Source organism: Haliotis asinina, chromosome 3 (genome assembly GCF_037392515.1).
Source record: "Haliotis asinina isolate JCU_RB_2024 chromosome 3, JCU_Hal_asi_v2, whole genome shotgun sequence".
Lineage (NCBI taxonomy): Eukaryota > Metazoa > Mollusca > Gastropoda > Lepetellida > Haliotidae > Haliotis > Haliotis asinina.
In genome coordinates this window covers 32,001,391-32,021,501 of record NC_090282.1, presented here as the reverse complement: position 1 = coordinate 32,021,501, position 20,111 = coordinate 32,001,391, and the positions used below count along the sequence as shown (strand labels likewise).

The 20,111-nt window shown below is 36.2% G+C and overlaps 2 protein-coding genes across 2 annotated transcripts; one reads left to right on the top strand and one right to left on the bottom strand.

The window, feature by feature from the left end:
• Nucleotides 1-322: 322 nt before the first annotated feature.
• LOC137277816 (tetratricopeptide repeat protein 32-like) lies at nt 323-7,737 on the bottom strand. Its single transcript, XM_067809754.1, has 3 exons — nt 7,529-7,737; nt 4,730-4,887; nt 323-3,836 (listed from the first exon to the last, which is right to left on the bottom strand). Exons 1-3 carry the CDS (start codon nt 7,672-7,674, stop codon nt 3,706-3,708), a joined length of 435 nt encoding a protein of 144 aa, XP_067665855.1. The 5' UTR covers nt 7,675-7,737; the 3' UTR covers nt 323-3,705.
• An 8,279-nt stretch (nt 7,738-16,016) lies between these two features.
• LOC137277831 (F-box only protein 43-like) lies at nt 16,017-19,931 on the top strand. Its single transcript, XM_067809794.1, has 5 exons — nt 16,017-16,306; nt 17,203-17,882; nt 18,153-18,267; nt 18,424-18,552; nt 18,753-19,931. Exons 2-5 carry the CDS (start codon nt 17,203-17,205, stop codon nt 18,987-18,989), a joined length of 1,161 nt encoding a protein of 386 aa, XP_067665895.1. The 5' UTR covers nt 16,017-16,306; the 3' UTR covers nt 18,990-19,931.
• Nucleotides 19,932-20,111: the final 180 nt, after the last annotated feature.

Sequence of the window (20,111 nt, the reverse complement as noted above, 5' to 3'; positions counted from 1 at the left end):
TGACATGCCATCATGTGATTTAGTGACCTTTTACATTCAGCATAGGTTCAACACAACACAAACTTCACCACACAAAAAAAATTATTATTGCCATTGCATAACGCCCTTCTTGTTTCATTAAGACAACATCCATCTTTTGGATGCCAAATGGCTGCTGGAATGCTTTGTCTCAGGTCTTCATGCATTCCCACACAAAGTCCCCATGACGATTCATGAGCAGCAGGTCTACATCCACCACTGGTTTGCCAGTCCAAAATCTGGTTATAGACAGGTCAACATAATGCCCTCAACAGGTTGTTTACAAGCAACAAATACTTCAGCACAAAGTTTGGCAATGTTTATTCAATACTGACTTCATAAAACATGAATCACTATTCATTCGTACAAACAGCTTTTGAGCAAATAGTACAATGTAAAAAACATAACACACAAAGTCCCACAAAGATACAATATACACATTAAATCTCCAGTCAACAGCATATAAATGTGTAATCTACAGATATCAATCCCATAGAAGAAGAGTATGATACCGCTATGAAGTGCTTTCGGAAGAATTGATAAGAACATGATCTTTTAAGCATGAAATAAGTTCAACAAAAGCTAGCAAGATATGTCCAGCCATACCTACATAGACCAGGAAAATGATTTTCGATTTTTACCTAATTGTATGTACTGTCTGAAGAAAATGAAAACACTGCAATAACAGTTTGGGGGTGGGGGTGGGGGGTCTGAATATTCCTTGCTCATGTAATGTTCTCCATAATATCACATTTTAGTCCTAGCTCCTGAGACAGTTGTATTACTATATCTTTCTTGTCATCAATATCTATAATGAAAAATAGCACTCAGCTTTTGAGTTTTAGTGGATAGATTTAAAAGCGTAAGCTCCAGTTCTTAATTCTTCAGTTTAAAAGAAACCTCTACTAAAACAATATCATAACACTGAAAAAGGCTGTCCAATTGAATTACCTTGACCTATGAAACTGGACAAAGAGGGAAACAATGTACAATTTAGAATTTTGACTGTAGTTTGACATTTCATAGAAGAAAATATTACATGTATTACATGAAAGAAGCTATCTGGAAACAAATCTCAACAAGTATTGCATTTTCAAAATACTGAAAACATCTTACTACAATTTAATAGCACTGAAGAAGCACCATATCTTGCACATGTATCGTATCCCAATCCCCTCCCATTCCCTCTCTACAAATAGAATTCTGTGGGTATGCTTCATCGCAGCATTTCATTCAGTGAAAACATCTAATATGAAATTAACATAAGATGACTACTTTTATCTGTTAATTCAGTTTTACAGAAATCAATTAAAAATGAATAACTTTGATATTTTCACAAGTTTACAAATTCAAATGCACAATGCAAAGCTGGTTTACGAATGCCAAGTACATGTATCTAACAATCACACTATTATCAGTCCATATTGGTACAACATCTTACAGGATGCAAGTCACTAATACCAGATTCTTACAGGTTTTTAAGAACCATACACACTGATATGGAATAGTACAAGACCTCATCGGTCTAACCCCTCTGGAATACCAGTGATGACAGGTCTCCATATACACTCATAGGGAACAGTACAATACCTCATCAGTCTCAATACACACTGATATGGAATAGTACAAGACATCACTGATCTACCCCTTCTAGACACACCAGTGACAAGAAGTCTCCATACACACTAGCATCAGGCCCCCCTATGTAATTGAAGGAATTATGGCAAATTTCAAGTAATTGCATCTCAAATGTAAACTAACGCAGCCCACTCGCGAAACAATAGCAGCGATATCGGTAGTTTAGAGGTAATAATGTAAACACAACATCAAAAGTCATGCCCCTGGAGGTTGTTTACGTATGTACATCGGAAGCCTCCAGAGGCATGATTTATGACGCTCTTCTGCAGTGACGATCTTTTCCTAAAACAATAATCTATAGCTCCGACAACACCTCATACCTAAACTCATTCAACATGTGTGGTCAAAGATGGATTATTATGAAAATGAAAACAGTAGAAACCAAAAACAAAACTCACCGAGACGGGTGCTCCTTCCAGTGACGCCATGTTTTGATGTGTGAGTTTCAATACCTGGCTGACGAATCATGGAATGGAGCTGAGAAATCTCCGAAGATGGTCGAGCGTGTTTCAAATATTACCAACATTGCTTCTGATAGGGGCGTTGTGTTTATGTTATTACTGCTAAACTACTGATATTGCTGCTATGTTTCACAAGTGGGATGCGTTTGTTTACATTTGAGATGCAATTCCTTCAAATTTGCTGTAATTCCTTCAATTACTTAAGGGGGCCTGTGACACTGAACAGTACAAGACCTCATCTATTTGTAGCCACCATGATGAAGTGTACTGGGTGTATTCATCCATGTGATCTGGTCAGATATGTACCTGTTCCATATTCTAGGATGTGAGAATAAGATCTGGTTGGTCAGCGCACTTCACTCATCTAATCATTACAAAAATGTGTAGTAAGAGAGTAAATTAATAATTTATTACCATAGTGTCTGCTATTTTAAAATTCTAGCAATTTTAAACTTGGGAATCACTTATCAGTGCCAACAACCACCATGAAAAGACTTGTCAACATGCACCGAAACAACAGTGCAATCTATTTGCTATATGCACATTCAGAGTTTGGCTGAATTCTACTCAAGGAAAGTGAGTGAGTGAGTTGGGTTTTAACACCACTGTAGTCCTGATATATCATTGCATGTCAGCGAAACCCACGACCAGAGACTTTGAGCTGACACATCTAGGAACTGAACTGGGGTGAACCAGGATTCGAACCCATGATCATATTTCTGGTATGCCAAATGGACATAAATCCAAACAGCAAATTGTAGCACTTCAGATGCCTGGTGTATCCATACCCACTACCAATCAGGATAGAAACAACAATGAAGTGGTACTGGTATCACAGGATTTAGCTTACCTTGCAGAGATTGATTGAATGCTGCTCTGAAATGTGGCAGAAATACTCATGAAAGTCCCTAAATAAGTATGGTGTCCAGCAGGACCTGAGATCCAACCTACACCAAGTGATCCAAGGGTTGCAACATCATATGAATTGCTGGGTGACTTAGTCATCCTTGCCTCTTCCTCCTTATGCTTTTTGATGTTTAACATTATCACGCTGACTTCCTTGATGTGCTATCAACTATAATTACCACAAATCCAAAGTGTGTTTCTTAGACAACTGAGCTGAACTAGGTTGTAACAAGCAGTGTTCACATTACAATCTACCACAGAACAACTCAACATCATTTTCATGTTCAGCATGAGCTGTAAATGGAAAACAACACCAGAGAACAGGTACTTGCTTGTACCTTGTTTGTTTGCCTTTCAAAATGTTTTTATACCTACAATAAAGCTGTTGGCAGCCATCTTTAGCATACAGCCAAGACAAACAGATCAAGTTCTAGCCTATTCTTTAAAAAATCCAAAAGGTAATTTCTGAGGACTTGAACGTTTTTCCCCTGTAACAGTTCTCTAACAATTAACCACATCTCTGAGAGACAGAAACTGTCCAGTTGTTTGTTTTCCACAACTTCTGTAAACTTAACACAATGTTGATCAATTGAAAATGACTTCTTGGCACTTTCAGCAATCAAGAAGTTATCTCCCTTCAGTCTGACCAGTTATCTCCCTCTAGCTGCATGTTAAGTCACCATCAGGTGTGGATGTTTGTCTTTCTCTTGTTGAGATCTTCCATAGACTGTTTTAGACAGATCTGTGCTGACTCAAACTCTGGATCAATGGACAGGGCTTGCTTCATGTCACTGATTGCTTCATCAAACCTCCCTACAACAAAACGCATGGAAGGATGAAGAGAGAATTACTCATCATTGTTACTTAGTCTATCAGGGACTGTATATAATCAATGAGTTATGCACATATGTGTGTGTGTCTGTGTGTGTGTGCGAGTATGTGTGTGAATGTGTGAGTGAGTGAGTGAGTTTAATTTTATGCTGCACTCAACTATAATCCAGTTATGCAGAGGAGGTCTGTAAATAATTGAGTCTAGACCAGACAATCCAGTGATCAACAACAACAGCATTGATCTACGCAGTTGGGATATGATGACGTGTCAGCCAAGTCAGTGAGCCTGACCACTTGAACCCATTAGTCGCCTCTGAAGATCAAATCTAACCCGGATCTTCACAGGTTTCGTTATCAAACAATGGATCATATTTCCTGCATCAAGCAACCATGTCCACATTTGGAAACACATTTGATTTGTAAATATTATTGAAAATGACCGTGCTTCATTCGTGTCCAATGTGATTGGTCTAAATAGGACATATCGTCCCCATGAAAACTTTTCAAGAACTTGTTATAGTGAGGTTCAATTCTCCCCCTGGGTACAAAGGCTAAAGTCAATTTCTTGTCTCCCCATCCTGATAATGCTTACAAATTGCCAAAAGTGTCATAAAACCAAACTCAATTACTCATTATAGTGATGTGAGAAGTGTTATTCAACAGTCACCAGTAGCAATGACAAAATGTTTTCCTTTTTTGTGGATGCACATATGAAATAAACACATTTAATATTATTCTTCATTAGCTCACACCTCTGGACACTTTGAAAGAGTTTCACACAAACAACCCAGGTCTTCAGCTTGGCAAACCCAGCTTTAACCCATCTATTCCGGCATCCCTTTAAAACTATATGCTTGTTTAAGACAATGTCCTACCAAGTCGATAGTGTATAAGCCCACGGTTGTAGAAGGTGAAGGCCATATGCTGGTCACAGCCTAGTCCCCTTGTGTAGTCATTAATTGCTTCATCAAAATCCACTTTCTGGTACAGGATAAATCCACGATTATTGTAAGCAAGTCCTAGCTTTTTCTGACTGAAAAGATAAATACATGTACATGAATTCAGAATTCAATCACACACAGAAAATCTAAATTTTACTTTGGACACAATATATAGAAAAATCAATGATTCAGACAATAATCATTTGGAATCAAAAGTGAACACATTGATATGTGGAGTAAATTTGGGTCAGTTAGCAAGATCAAACTTACAGTATAATGGCTTCTACTCTTTTGCATACCATGAAAAGAAACAGCATATCAAAGCTTGTCAATACCAAATACCTGTGATGCATTTTGTATAACTGGATTCCGTATTATGTAGACATGTGTTCCTATTACAGCTTGTTAAGCTTGACCTGAGTTACTCTACATAAGCATGACCGGCGAGATCAAATGGTACAAACGGCAGGTTGAGTTGACTTCATTAAATAGGGGAGCGTAGAATGTGCTAATGTTGTGTTCAAACAAAACATGCACACATGGATTCATTAGAGAACTTGTCCCGGAAAACATCACTTCTGAAGCATTGCATTTAAAAAAGTCTGTTCATTTCATGTTTTAGTTTTATTTGTTCATACAGTCATATGTAACAGACATCAATTACTTTCACAATCCGATTCACTCTCGCTATCACTCTCTACACTCAATTTCTGCTGCTCGCTGCCTAAAAGCCCAAAACAGAAACATTAAACCACCTGAATCTTCTTTTTAAAAGAAATTTAAGACGTTGCTGATGATTTCACAACACTGAAATGTCAAATGGCAACCTTGTTTTAGCTGTTCGGACATGGTGGCTAAATCAACTGACAAAGGTGCACCCCTTCACAATAATAGACCCAACTAGTTGTGACACGGTCACTTAATGCATTAGTATTCATTTGATTGGGTCAAGCTGAAAAATCTGTTGACAAATCATTACATGGCATCAAAATGGCTGATGAGTGTAACCAGTTTATTTACTTAATCACTTGCAATATACAAGCATGATTTTTTTCTAGACCTATAAGTCTGCAGAAATATCAATACAAAATTATGAATTTCACAATGCATAATATTACATTTGTAACTAATATAGTACATAAATGTGACTGATATTTCACTGAAAATATCGGGAAAGGAATTAATATTTAGCTAAATAAATGCATAGAATGCAATTTCAAACTACATGCAACATGAAAAGAATTTCAGTATTGTACAAACTAGTACTATTTTCCTAATCCATATGTTATTTGCATATAATATATGGAATCCTGAATAAATCACTGCAGGCATCATACTTCACTGACATATTGATGATACAGCTCTACATTATGTAAATGAAGATAGCAGTCTAAGTAAACTTAGACACAGTATTATTCATTATTCATGCTATACTGAGTCTGACAAACCCTGGTAGAAGGTTGCGTCTGCTTGTTATAAAATATGTGCAAAACATACCAGATATGGGAACATTTGGTGGGCAATTTGAACTATGTGTTTCTGTTCATTTTGACAATAACTGTGTACTTATTACTGAATTATATTCAAATCCTGGGAATTCGAAATAGCGAAAAAGGTGTACATCACACTGATTTATCACATCGAAAAAATTTAAGAGAACCTTCAATTAGAAAATACTATCTTACAATACACAGTTATCATATAGATGTGTTGTCTGTCTACGTTTAAATCAGGACATGACCTCAGATGTGTAATTACAATAATATCCTCCCTCTTTCTTAAAGGCACACTATCACACCACACTTTTCCAAAAATCAATAGTGCATTACTCGCATTAGCACTAAATATCAGCCCCAGCTTAGCTGCTATATAATTTATTCCAAAAGATATTACACATTACGATTAAGAACTGATATTAAAATGTTTGAATGAATTAATGCAACACTGCATTAAATTGACTCTTGTGCTCCCTACCGACCAAACTTTCTTACAAGCGAACCCCATAGTTATGTCCCTTGGAGCTCTTTACATGTATCCTGTGACGAAACTGATTGAGACCTGTTTGGCAAACACCAGCATCACTGCATGCAACAGTTTTTGATATACACAGCAATCATTTACAGTCCATATATGTCAAAAGCTGTCAGTTCCAAAGCTTTTCACCTCGAAGTTTCAATTATCGATCTTAGGCAAGTTGTAAGGGATGATAAGTCTTTTATAGTACAGTAAAAAGCTAAAGTGAGGGCATGGGCCCAAATATTTTATAGACCAAAATATTGCTGACAAGCGTCACATTGTGCCTTTAAGGATAAAGTTCACTATAAACTGAAAATGTTGTTTATATTTCGATCTGTACTACCATATGTAATATGTATCCATTTACTTGACATACGTGTAACTGATTTCATGTAATAGTCACGCACATTCCTTATCCAAACAATCTATGCTAACAAATAATGAATGTCAATCGTTTCATGTAACATTTTAAAATCCTTCCTTCCCTGTGGATACAAGACACGTAAATTTACAAAAAATAAACACTTCCCCCGCAAATACGCCTGCTGTTGGCTACAGTTGTTTGTAACAAGAGATATATTTAGTCGTTCATTTGGGAAGATTTGTACCTCAACAAATAATTATTATCAAAGATCTGACATGTTGAATTGCATGCTTGTTGCAAATGGCATTCATATTTTCATTCCTCAATCTCCTACTCCTAGTCTGAGGACTTACAGTGCGCTCCTTTCATTTTGGTCATTGAGGTTTTTCAACCTTATCGATGCATCTTCAATAAACTGTGTGTAAAATTGTAATGCCTCATCCCTCTTTCCCAATCTTTCCAGTTTCTCCGCTTCGTCAAACAACTCTTCCGTTCTCATTTCCCTGAAATGTACGAGACTGAAAGACAATCGCCTCTTGCAGGAACTAAGGGAGGTCACTCTCATCTTCAATGGAGTTGATTGAGATTTGTGGTTGCGGGCCCGCCGTCTTTTGAGATCGCGGAAAACTGGGGGTTTTCTGTCTGCATTTTATTGCTCTTTGTGGTTTCTGTTTTGTCTTTGATTTATCCATGAATATATATCTAAACAGCATTTTTTTTCATGAACCACATCAAATCATACAACACGTCATAATTTGAAAGATTCGTTATACATCCCCTTTATGTCGAAAGACGGACAGAATAGCACGTACACCATCTCAGATTTTGACGTCGTTGAAGATGATTGATAAATTGAATAAATATAAGTAAGTTCATCAACAATATAACATCAATATACCGTCCAGCATGTCAGATATTGATCTTCACTCCCTAAATTAATCACTTACGTACACCTCATCGTCATTAAACCTTCACTAATATTTTATCAGCTCACTTAATCCTTTTGGTACTTGATTCAGAGGGATATCGTTCGATTTGTGCCCCTTGCACCTACTGTTGGAGATTATTTGAGGACATTATTGTAAATGTCATATATCAGATAATTCCCATTACAATTAACAATTGAGATTCAGTGTCAAGATGCTTTGGCTAAGCGCTTAGCATCCCCCTGAACAAACAGAGGCTGGGTATGGCCTCCCACTGTGCTGGCATTTGGCTTTGAATTCACACGCCTTGTGTCATAAAATTACACCTGCTCACTGCATTATACTTTGAGAAACAATTAACCAAATTTAAAACATTCAAAGTTTTCCTTGTGGCACTTACATCATTACTGTGAATGGAGTACAAGGCATATCCACGATCTAGTAAGTATTTGAAAGTAATTAACAGAACCAGTAAGGAATATTGAAGAGTAAGTACACGTAATTACAATATAATGTACTAAAAGATAATTTTACAAACGATTCACGCATTGTCTTTTTTCACGCTGAAAACTGGATGCCATATCTGTCAATATGTAGTTTTTGGTCACATCGATCAATATTTAATTACAGGTCTTTACCTAACTGGTCAGACGGGATCCAAGGTTTCTTTACCGTTACTTCCGACCACCGCTCTTTGGGATTATGATTATAAACGTATATTTTCCTAACCTTTGAACTTTCTAATCTATATCTTCCCTTAAGTAATAATCCGGATTAATGTTAGCTTAAGGGGTTTCCACCCTTGGAGAGACAGCTTGTTTTTACAAGAGATCACTGTCTGATAAAGGGATACCACACGGGAACGTATCAAAGACACTGTCTCCCGTTTCATTTGTACATTGTAAACGAACTCCGAAACAAATAACCCACGTCCGACCCAAAGAAAGTGGAATGGATATACAAATTCTATACTATTCTAAAACTGTGTAATAGGTCAACAAAATTCAAACATCTCTCAACGATGCTCCCCCTACACGGCTTCGATCAATCAAATGAGCTTTTGACATGGCCCCCATTGGTCAAAAGAAACCGAATGTAAGAAGGGTATCGAGACTCCCGGCGTGGGTAGAAGACAGGTGTTGACAGGTTGTGTTGTAGATCACACCTGTCTCTGCTCTTTACCCATACAAAATGATTCAACTGTATACTACATTATCTGTTTACTATACCTAACCTGATGTAAACGTTACACACACGAATCTAATAGTTCCCTGTATCATTCCATGTGAAAATGTGCATTGTTACAACTGAGATCATACTAGTAAAAATGCATTTACTTCAAACCTAAAACGCATCGCCTTGTTTAAAAGTAAATGTTTCAGACAAAATATTTTGACATGAGGCTCCTGGCTCGGCGCCTCGATCATCTATGCACAAAGATCGCCTGGCTGTAAGGCTGGCGACATATCACAGCCACCTGAGAAGGAACCAGTCTTTATCATACAGTGCCCGATAGTGTAAGTGGTGGGTGTTGCAGGGTGTTGTAATACATAAGTTACTCGCCTAATTCGCATGCATGAGGACCGAAAAGATAATGTGAAGTATAGAAACATCACATTTGCCTGGCCAAGTCACTGAGTGAACAAATGCTAATTTAAATCTGCATGTCAAAGCAGTATGTAGGTGATGTTAAAATATAGGATTTTGCACCGGAGTGATTGACTTGGGTGTAATACTGATGTTAACAGTATTCCAGTTACATCTTCACGTGCAAGGATTTAGGACTCAGCTCTTGACCACTTTGGTGAAACAAAACACATCATCAAGGCGAACCAGGATTCAAACCCATAACAGTACGTTTCTAGCATACCCCATGGTAATCAACACACCTGACTGGTAATTTATGTCAATGTGTATACATCATAAAATGGTGTGGTTGATAGCATGAGCAACATACCAATCTGGTACAATGAAATGCGCAGTCTTGTGACATATTAAGCCAGCCACAAGACTGTTTTTCAACAACAACAACTGTCAAATAATCCACAAAGGTACATTAGCTCAATTGATGATGTTGACGCAAGGAGCCACCCACCCCCGTCAGCTATGTCCAAAGAACATTACAACTATGGTTTGTGAAAATGACTCAGCTTTTCCACCCCTCAACTCACCTAAACAAACTTAGGTGTTGCAATAATTTTGACAAGAAATAACATACAAAACAGCAACATATGAAAATGATTTATTTACATTTTGATGACAGAAATGAATATTTTGTAAGAAATACACTGAAAAATGACATGATGAATATTAATGTTTTTCAAGAGCATGTGAAAGTAGTACATCATCTTGCAGCTGAAATCCAGACCCACTGACAATGATTAAATCCAAATCTTCATTCACTTTTCTTTATAAAGAAAATCAGACCAAAATATAATATGCCTAAAAGAAGCAATTCAAACAAAACCATGTTAAAAAAGGCATGGAAAGCTGGTGCTGATGGTATTTCCAGTTTTCTTTCAGTAACATGTTTGTGATGTGTCTTAAGTCATTCACTGCTTCTTGGGAGATTAACAGTGATTGCTATTTTTATATGTTGTCACTTCTGTATCTGCATTTCAAACACATTGCACCATAATTGTCTCTCATATATATTCTTAATGAACCATGATTATTTCCTTGATGATTTATAGAAATTTATTACTTGTACGTAAAAAATATCATATGCCTACAGTAAACATTAGACATTATTCACAAGTATATTTTCTTAAAATGACAGATTTAGAAGAATAACCATCTTACGGCAAATAACAAAAACATGCAAATATCAGCACCCAATCACCCATCAGCATCAAGTAAAGAGTGACCATAACAACATATGATGGAGGCAACCCTAGGGTAAAGATGACTTGTACAGGATCACCAAGATGATAAATGATTGAAGGAGATTCTGCAGTCTTCACCTAGCATCAAATACAATCACTGAGAAATGGTTAAGGAAGTAAAACATTCATGACTTTTCAGATGGATTTACAGAGATTTCAAAAGTATTGCACTTAAATCACATGCTGTTAGATCAGTTAAATGTTGGAGATTCTAACGTGAACCACGATGTAGTGTTTATTATCAGTTAAGGTGAAACAAAATGTTGCTGATTATTCAGTTTGCGATAAGAGTAAGAAAGCTTACAGTAATGACTAGCTGTGAGTTAGCACCTGTTAACACCATTCTCAAACATTCTACACTGAAAACACTTAATGTTTACTGCACCAAAATAAAAAATTGAATATGCCATTTTTATCTGTGACATCTTACATAAACTAGCAAAACTATATTAATGTAACATAATCATAATTTATTGCAGGTAAATATACTTTTTTACTTGATTAGTAGTGATGTTTCATAGAATTGTTCACTCTAAAATCTACATGCATTAACAATTCAACTTAATTTACTGAAGGAGTTAGTGAATTAAGCATATTTATGTCCAATGAAAGGACTTGGATTAGTAAACAAGCATAAGCTTACATGAATACCACTCTGGGATACAGTAGAGGGAAGAGTAAACATGTCATGATGAATGTACAATGCAAACGATATATAAATGTGGCAAAATTAAGAAAAAAAATGCCATTGATTGTTAAACAGTATATGTTACATAAACAACTTATTTCGGATCAAAGGAGTGAGTGAATGTTTTTATTTCAAACCAATACCAGGGGGGTCTGAAAAGAGTTGTGTCTGGACCAGACAAGCCGGTGACTGGAACCTGAAGCCACAATCAACGCCATTAGAACAATATGACATTCACTTAGCCAAAGAACCTCACCACCGTATCTCATGGAGACAACTGTTTTGACAAGAATCACTTACTGATAGAGTGCTATCGAGACCAAAAAATTCAAAGAATTTCTCAGGTTAAATAACACTGTTAGGAAAAAGGATACTTCTTTTTGTTCTCTTCTTGTACATTATTCTGTAACCACACTCACGACATCGGATTGGATCACGTGCACGGATCTCATTTTCTTGGTGACATTCTGAAACAAAGAATTCAATAGCTTACTTCTCATGATTAAATATTTGCAATCACAAAAAAAGATATTACAAATCCAGAAACCCTGTATTAAGACCATTTGAAAAATTATCACAACATAGATTTGCCAGACAAAAACAAAAGTCAGATTGATCAATAAGTTAAAATATGAACAAATACAGATTATCTGCAAATTGACGGGTGACACAATTTCTACACACATCACAAAAAAGGCAGGATTATCACAATCCCTGAAATTTCAAAATACCATTAAGCATTCAAGGAAAGCATCAAATCTCACACAAACAGTTAAAAACCTCATTTCATAGCAAGAATATTAGATCCATGTAACTTGCTTCTAACAGAAATTTCATATTCGGGAATCAGACATCAGTAGTCACTGAACCTTGATGAACAGCACACAAACCATCTTCATCGCATCCTCTTTGTCACAATATCATACACACTGCTCTATAACTATTAATATAAACATATTTACTTGAAATGCTCATCATGTGTTACTGATCTAATGCCACCATCTGTGTCGCCCAGAGCTATACCGAACTAAACTATACTAAACAGCAAAAGAAACACAAGTATCCAAAACACAAAATCTAAAAGTAAGCATTCATATTTATGAAATGTTCATGATCAAGTGATGTAACAATCCCCAAAAAGATGAAGTCATGCAATTTGGCATCCACATAAACCAATTAAACAAACACACCTACAGTGTGGCAAAACCATAATTTTAGCACCTGCATCGATGGTTACAGATGGAAAGCATGCATTTCACCCTGAGGTATCCCTTAGTGAGAAAAAGCGTTCAGTGTTGACACTGACTAGTTACATGTCATTTGCACTCTAATCAAACAATCTGCATCCTCACATTATTGTCAGCTGGTGATAGTCATGTGTAACAAATTCCTATGCAGTATTTATTAGGGTAAAACAAACTTAACTGTGGTAATGAACACAAATATATTCTTGTCTGTACACAAACACATACAACAGACTTACAGATTCAGAACCTGTCATAATAATAATCATTAATACTGTTATATCTTTATTTGAATACCTTACATTGTACATGCATAGGCAAGTTTTGCACTGTTTTGACTACAAAATCTAAAAGCTGGAACTGTATGTTTACCTACTGCCATTGCAGCACTTCTCATATTGTACTGTGAATTTTGTCTATGCTGTACTTACTTATAACACTTGATTCATCTATGAACACATGGGTCTATATGTCTATTATTTTCATTTATTTGTACCTATCACAATCTTGAAATTGTTATGTTGATGGGGAGGTATTTACAAAATGCTTGTTTACCAACCGAGTTTTGGGAAATAAATATGTTTAAATTATTTGAATACATTACTTAAAGCATATGCATGTAAGAGATGTACACCTATTTCATTCTGAAGTTTGATTTTAGATAGGTTATGTACATGAGCTCTATACATACAATGGGCACTATGTTTCCAGAATGACAAGTGCCAGTTGAAACTTGTGTGTTTCCATTATGTAATATGTTTAATTGTATATAGGGAGAAGGTGGCAATGAACAGTGTTCTTGTGCCCAATGCCTTTGTATTTTAAGACACTAAAATATATTCGATATAAAACAACCGGAAACATTTCCCATTAAAATAAACACCTACGGCAGATAAAATCACATGCATATATCAATCCTTAGTGACAATCTTACTGTATCTACTATTCCATATTGACTGAGAAATATAACAAAATACACTCACTACTGTCTACAATATATAAATAATAAAACCTTGTAAGGTCAATAACAGAAGTACAATACAAGATCAGTGTCTGATAATGATCACCACCAGACATTTCCTGCGAAATAAAATGTACTGCCCCAATAAAAAGTACTGCATCTTGTTAAATTGCAGTTATGCAGGCTTAACACCTTGCTAGTAGCAAAGGGCAATAAATGCCATCCCACTAATAATGTGCTTTGTAATTTCCTGTGTTCAGTTCAACTATGAATGTCATCTGTATTTATTGTTTAAGGAGGCAATAAACTGGATGGGATTTAGTTTGTCTATGTTATTCCAAACAAAATATTGTTCTTTTTCTCTTAAATTTATAAGCAGTTAGAAGAAAAACACTATATAATAAAAGCTATGTCTTCAATAACATTGCACTCATTTCCATCTGCCACCACACATGAACTGCTATTGAGGATCTCCCATCTCTTGGGATTTCTGATAACATCGAATAGCAGTTTAAACAGAAATGATTGAGATGATTTATTGCCTTTATAATACATAAAAGATCCAATACTGGTTCCAAAAGGAGACCAAAACAGTTTGACATCTCTTCATATACCCAGCTGGTCAAGTTACGTCTTTCTCGTGGCTAAAAACACAAGAAAAGATCCAATCATTCAATACAAACTACTTTCTGTTTACATGGCATGTATGAGTAGAATAGATAATACACCCAAGAGGCAAGTGTCTAGTAGATAACAATAGTAAACCAACCGAACATCATTTGAGAAATGTTGCATCAATATTACATTATTTCCTGGTTCCACTATACATATTTATACTGAAAGCACTTTTTAATAGTGTTGCAAAGCAATTTGATAAAACTGTATTTTATTAGTGTTCAAGTCAGGAAATGTGTATAAAATGGAAATCTGACTAGAGTTAATGTTTCTTAACCTCAGTGGTAGGCAACATATTTTTCACTTCTTTGAGGTCCAAGCAGAGTCATGAGAAGGATTATAATTTGGCCGTTAAGATTAAACCCTAGAACAAACACCCTTTATAAAGAGCACTGTTCATCCTTTCACAGATAGTCAGCCACTCAGGGTCAGAATCCTTACAAAACAGATTCTTCGAGGTGATGTAATAGCCTCCAACCAGAAGCTGGCAAAATCACTGAAATGAGACATCCCAATTCCCCTTTGAAAACAATAGCCCCCGTATAGATTAGTTACAACTGTAAAACAATAAAAGTGTGCTTGTCATAATTAGAATTACTCTTAGAATTAGCTCAACAACATGTGTTGACAATGAAGGGTATAAATTAGAAATGTGTCACATGTTTCTTAATTCTGGTCCTGGTACTGGAGCTAGATAGTCCAAGCAAGCGAACAAGGTAACACCTACAATTGCTAACTAGGCCTTCATACAGTCGTACCAAATCATAAGAAAAATGTTTAGATAATATCCCCCTTGACAACCTTGACTCCCTCAGTGATTGTCTACAGATATTCATTATATCATATGATTTTATTATCTTGTAATATTATGGACATCTACAGTGGAATTTACCTCCACAAATGTACACCATTGTTTGTTGCTTAGTTGTACCACCTGGAGTCTCCTTTCCGGACTGCTCCATTATATGACCTTTTCTGAAATGGTACAGTGAGTAACTTGTAAGATATCACAACAAAGCGTTCTGGAGACAAAACACGATGGTCAACTTTCAGCTGATCAATGTCACAATTTGCAAAACATTTTGCATAGTCATTACAGAGTATTCATCTATAGCTAAAACAAACATAAGAACACATACATCCTAGAACCCACAAATATTCGCCAGTACTTTAAAGATAATATCGAACAATTCAATATTATATCACATCACCGTTATTCATTTCTTTCCATTCAATATCAAATGAGCGAAATACGGACAATTTCTTTAGTAACTAAACCTAAATGAATCGAAAGTATGCTATACAGTGACATGGTAATAATAACATAACTTTCGCATGGACAACAATTTACTCCTTTATGTTGAATTACTTTTACATTTCCAAAAACTAAAGCTTCAAAAATGTGTTTTATATTCTCCTACTTCGTAATTCACGTGCTCTTGTTTACACCGGAAAGACGAACGCACCTGGAGGTCTCGTCAAGTCACGTTATACGTTGTGTATCTCGCGAGATAAACAACTGCGAATTCAAGCGATTTGATTGGTCAGTCTTTCTTTGGCGAACGATTTGAACCTCTCCAAACTATGAATGCGCTTCATGGTGTACGCTGCAAAAATATTTCTCCGGGATCAATACACGAGCTATGATATTTATTTTCAGCGGCCCTTATCAAATGTTGTTGACCACTTGAACTCATTGTTTACGAATTTTACAAACACTACTTTCTACAAAGAGATATTTCTCTCGATACGGTGAGTACATCGGGGAACCCTTCCCGCTTGTGTTGAACAGGAACGGGTAGTTTGGTTTCATGTCAAAATATTAGGTACATGGTCTATATTATTTTGATTGTGGAGTGTAAAACTATACGTAAATGAACTATAAACAAACTGTTATGCCAGATCGCATAAAATATTCAGATCGTGGTGTTCATTTGGCCAAGTATTTCATGGCGGTCAGAAGGCGCGCCCCATTATGGACAATGTGGGGTGGGCGGGGGTCACAAAATTCTCATGCGTCATCATTCAAGATATTTTCCTTTGCTAGTGTAGTTACAAGCATTGGCATCGTTAGTTTTAGGATGTGCGATATTGGCAAATGTGATATTAAAAATTCGTACAAGATTAAGTCTGGTTCAAAACAGCGTATTTCGTCACGACCAACACCTAGTAAACTTGCCAAGACGCACATCATTTATTGATAACAGTTAAGCCCCGTACTTCAGTCAGCCGAAATCACATTAGAGTGTCCAATACAGTGTAACCACAGAGAAATTCAGCTCATCAGTACACAAAGAAGAAAATGCAAAATGATGTAATGTGAAACACATGGCCCCAGAACCTGCAGGTGTCCCACCTGTTAGTGAGTAATCAGTCACCCTAAGTGTGGTGAGAGATTAATGCTTAGTGTGTTTAAAAAGCTTAAACCTGATGTATTTGAAATTATTATTATCACATGGTATTACCAGATCAGCAACTGTTTCACAATTCAAAAATTGTGACCTGTATACTTATTCACATTTTGGTTTATCACTGTGTATATATGTGAATTTTTCTAATGGCATCAGGAGTATATATTTAATTAAAAGAAATTAGTATCTTGTGATGTTGATAACTGTGTTCTAACAACCCTTTTCAATATCCTTCAGATGGCAGGTACAGGGTACCAGAGATCTCGTAAGGTGTCGATGCCTGCGCTTCACATCGGCAAAATGGACTTTTCAAATGACTTTTCTGAAGTAATCAGGAGTCGCTCAATTAGCACAAGTACTCCAATGGCTTCCAAAACACTCTCCCCATTGAGTTTGTATTCCCCTGGAAATGACAGTGGCTATCCTGATTCCCTTGTGGAAGATACTATGACATCAACAGACCTTTTAAATGACACAGCTTTCCTTGAAACCGCACCCATGGTGTCAACAGACTGTGAGTTGCCTGAAGATGTCTATCCATTACAATACTCAAAATGTGACGACATGAGTGACACTGACTGTGCCTCTTCAGCCACGTTTGAACATGATTGGGTAATTCCTGAAGAGGAAGAAGTTTTTGAGAGGCAGCATAAGCGTCTCTCTGACTTTCCAAGATACAGTTTGGAATTTGAATCTGGTGATCTTGACTCCAGTTTTGGTGCATCAGGTTTAGCTGATAAGTTGGATTCTTTTGGCATTCATGATGTCATCCAACACTTCTCCCCTAAAGAACCATCCCGTCTTATTGGGAGGAAAGTGGGACTGGAGAAAGTCGACATTTTGAACGAAATGCATGCAAGGAGTATTGAAGGAGTGTCTCTTGTACTGTCATACTTGGAACCCAAAGAGTTGTGCAGGTACGCTACAAGAATAAGATAACAGCAAATGCAGTCAACAGCACATTTTTTCAATATTGTATCTTTCTTCACCAGTCACTGTCAAGTTCCATTTTTCAAGTTTTGTTGATTTTTGCAAATTTTTTGTGCTGATAAATTATGAAAATTAAAAATTTATAAATGTTATGATGCAATGTACTTCAATGCAGTTCATTGTTTGGATTTTGTCAAACATTTTTCTTATGTTAAAAGTGTTTATTTCATATGTATTAACTGTCACATCATTTGCAGGGTTAGAGCAGTATCTCGGCAATGGAAGACTATTTGTGACACAGATTACAGAGCTAGTGCTAGATGTCACAAGTACATTAAATCCCTCAAGTCGAGAGCAGCCTCTGTTGGAAAGGTAGGTTTCACCACAATCTTAACATGTTCTCCCTGGAACTGGTGTGACCTGTCACTGAAAGTAGGGTATTTGTGTAACTGCAACGTCATATGCAAGTTAACCATATTATTATGATATTGTATTCAATTCTAAACAGTTCTATATTTTATGTTGCAGGAGAACCTTGGAAAGACAAAGAACGGACATCGACATTTAACACCAGGTGGAATACTGACATCAGTTCAACACACACCACGCTCACCTAAGAAAATGCCAGTTGTCAACCTGTTTACTCAGCATTCTCAGGTATGTAACACAACATCATGCAAGACAACTTAGACAGGAAATTTGAAATGTAAGGAAGAGAAAAGAAACAAGGTCAGTGGGAGGAGTTATGGTAGTTAATTTGTATTCAGAATGCTTTGTTATAATAATCATTTTCTACCATGTCATTTGAAATAACTGTGTGTTATATGAAACTAAAAGTGCCGAACTTATGATTTCAGGTTGTTTCTTCTCTGAAAAGTGACGACACATTAAGACATTGTCCAAGGTGTAATTCTGCAGCCAAGACCCATTGCGATCGCGGTGTGTGTACAAGTGACAAGTGTAAATTTGATTTCTGTGTAAAGTGTTTCTGTGAGCATCATGGATCTCGCAACTGCGTGCCTGTGGCACTCAAGAAATCTAAAATTGACTCAATAGGCTCGAAAAAAAGCAAAAGAAATCTTCGAAGGTTATAGCAGTGAATCCTGTTGAATGGAGAACTTCACCCTATAGCAGCTTTGCTGGACAAAGCTAATCCATCCATACAGTTACTGCAGCTTGAGCTGACCATCAACAGACCGACGAAAGTGCAATAACGTTAATGTGTTCATAATGACAAGGTGCTGGCATCAACAATTCACCACATTATTCCCGTTGAAGTGTCGATGCAAACAACTAGTGACAATCACAATATTTCAAGATGTGAATTTCAGTTTGGATACTATACAGATTCTCTTCACTGAACAGTTGATCTCAATGATGCATATCACATCACAAGACATTCCTCCATGGAACATTTTTTGCTGTCAAGCATATCAATCACTTGCAGATCACTCAGATGTGTTCATTAGAAAATGACCACTACATCAATCCTATATTAATTTATGGAATCAAATCAATCAGTATTGAAATCCATCCTAAAACTAGCTTGTACTGCCATACCACAAGTATTTATTTTCTTTGCCAAAAGAGTCTTTCAAAACCAAAGAATTTTAGTGTGAGAATGAGTATGAATGCATCTTTGTTCACTCTTGTAAATAGGTTTCATGATTGTGAGCAAGACACGTGCATGATATCCTGCATTATTTGAGACATTATTTTATTTGTTTGTAAATGTGAAATTTACAACAATTGAACATGTTGACAGGATCAATTGACATTAAATTTTTAATGAAAATCTGACTATTTTGATTAAAGTAGTTTATTTTAATATGGAAATGGACAAAATGAAGGGATATTTTTATGGAGTATGAATGAATCTTGTGAATGTTTTATTTCTTCTACTAGAACTTAGCATGTAAAACCATCTTGGCAGATGTAAAACATTTTTACATGTTAAGTTCATGAAGAAGCTATTCATTGTCATTGTTGGTGAATGCTAAGTGTTGAAAACAAATAAACTGTTACAAAGCAAAATACATGGTTTTGTCATAATTTTATCTGCATTAAGGAGGGGAAAGAAGCAGTGGAGAAAGCCAAAAAAAGTAAAATGTTGGTCTAATCTTTAATGTAACTACATCTTCATAACATTTAGTAAGTGCTTTAAGCGAGTCTAAACTTCATAGGTAGTACCGATATACATTTAGTGGTATGATCCA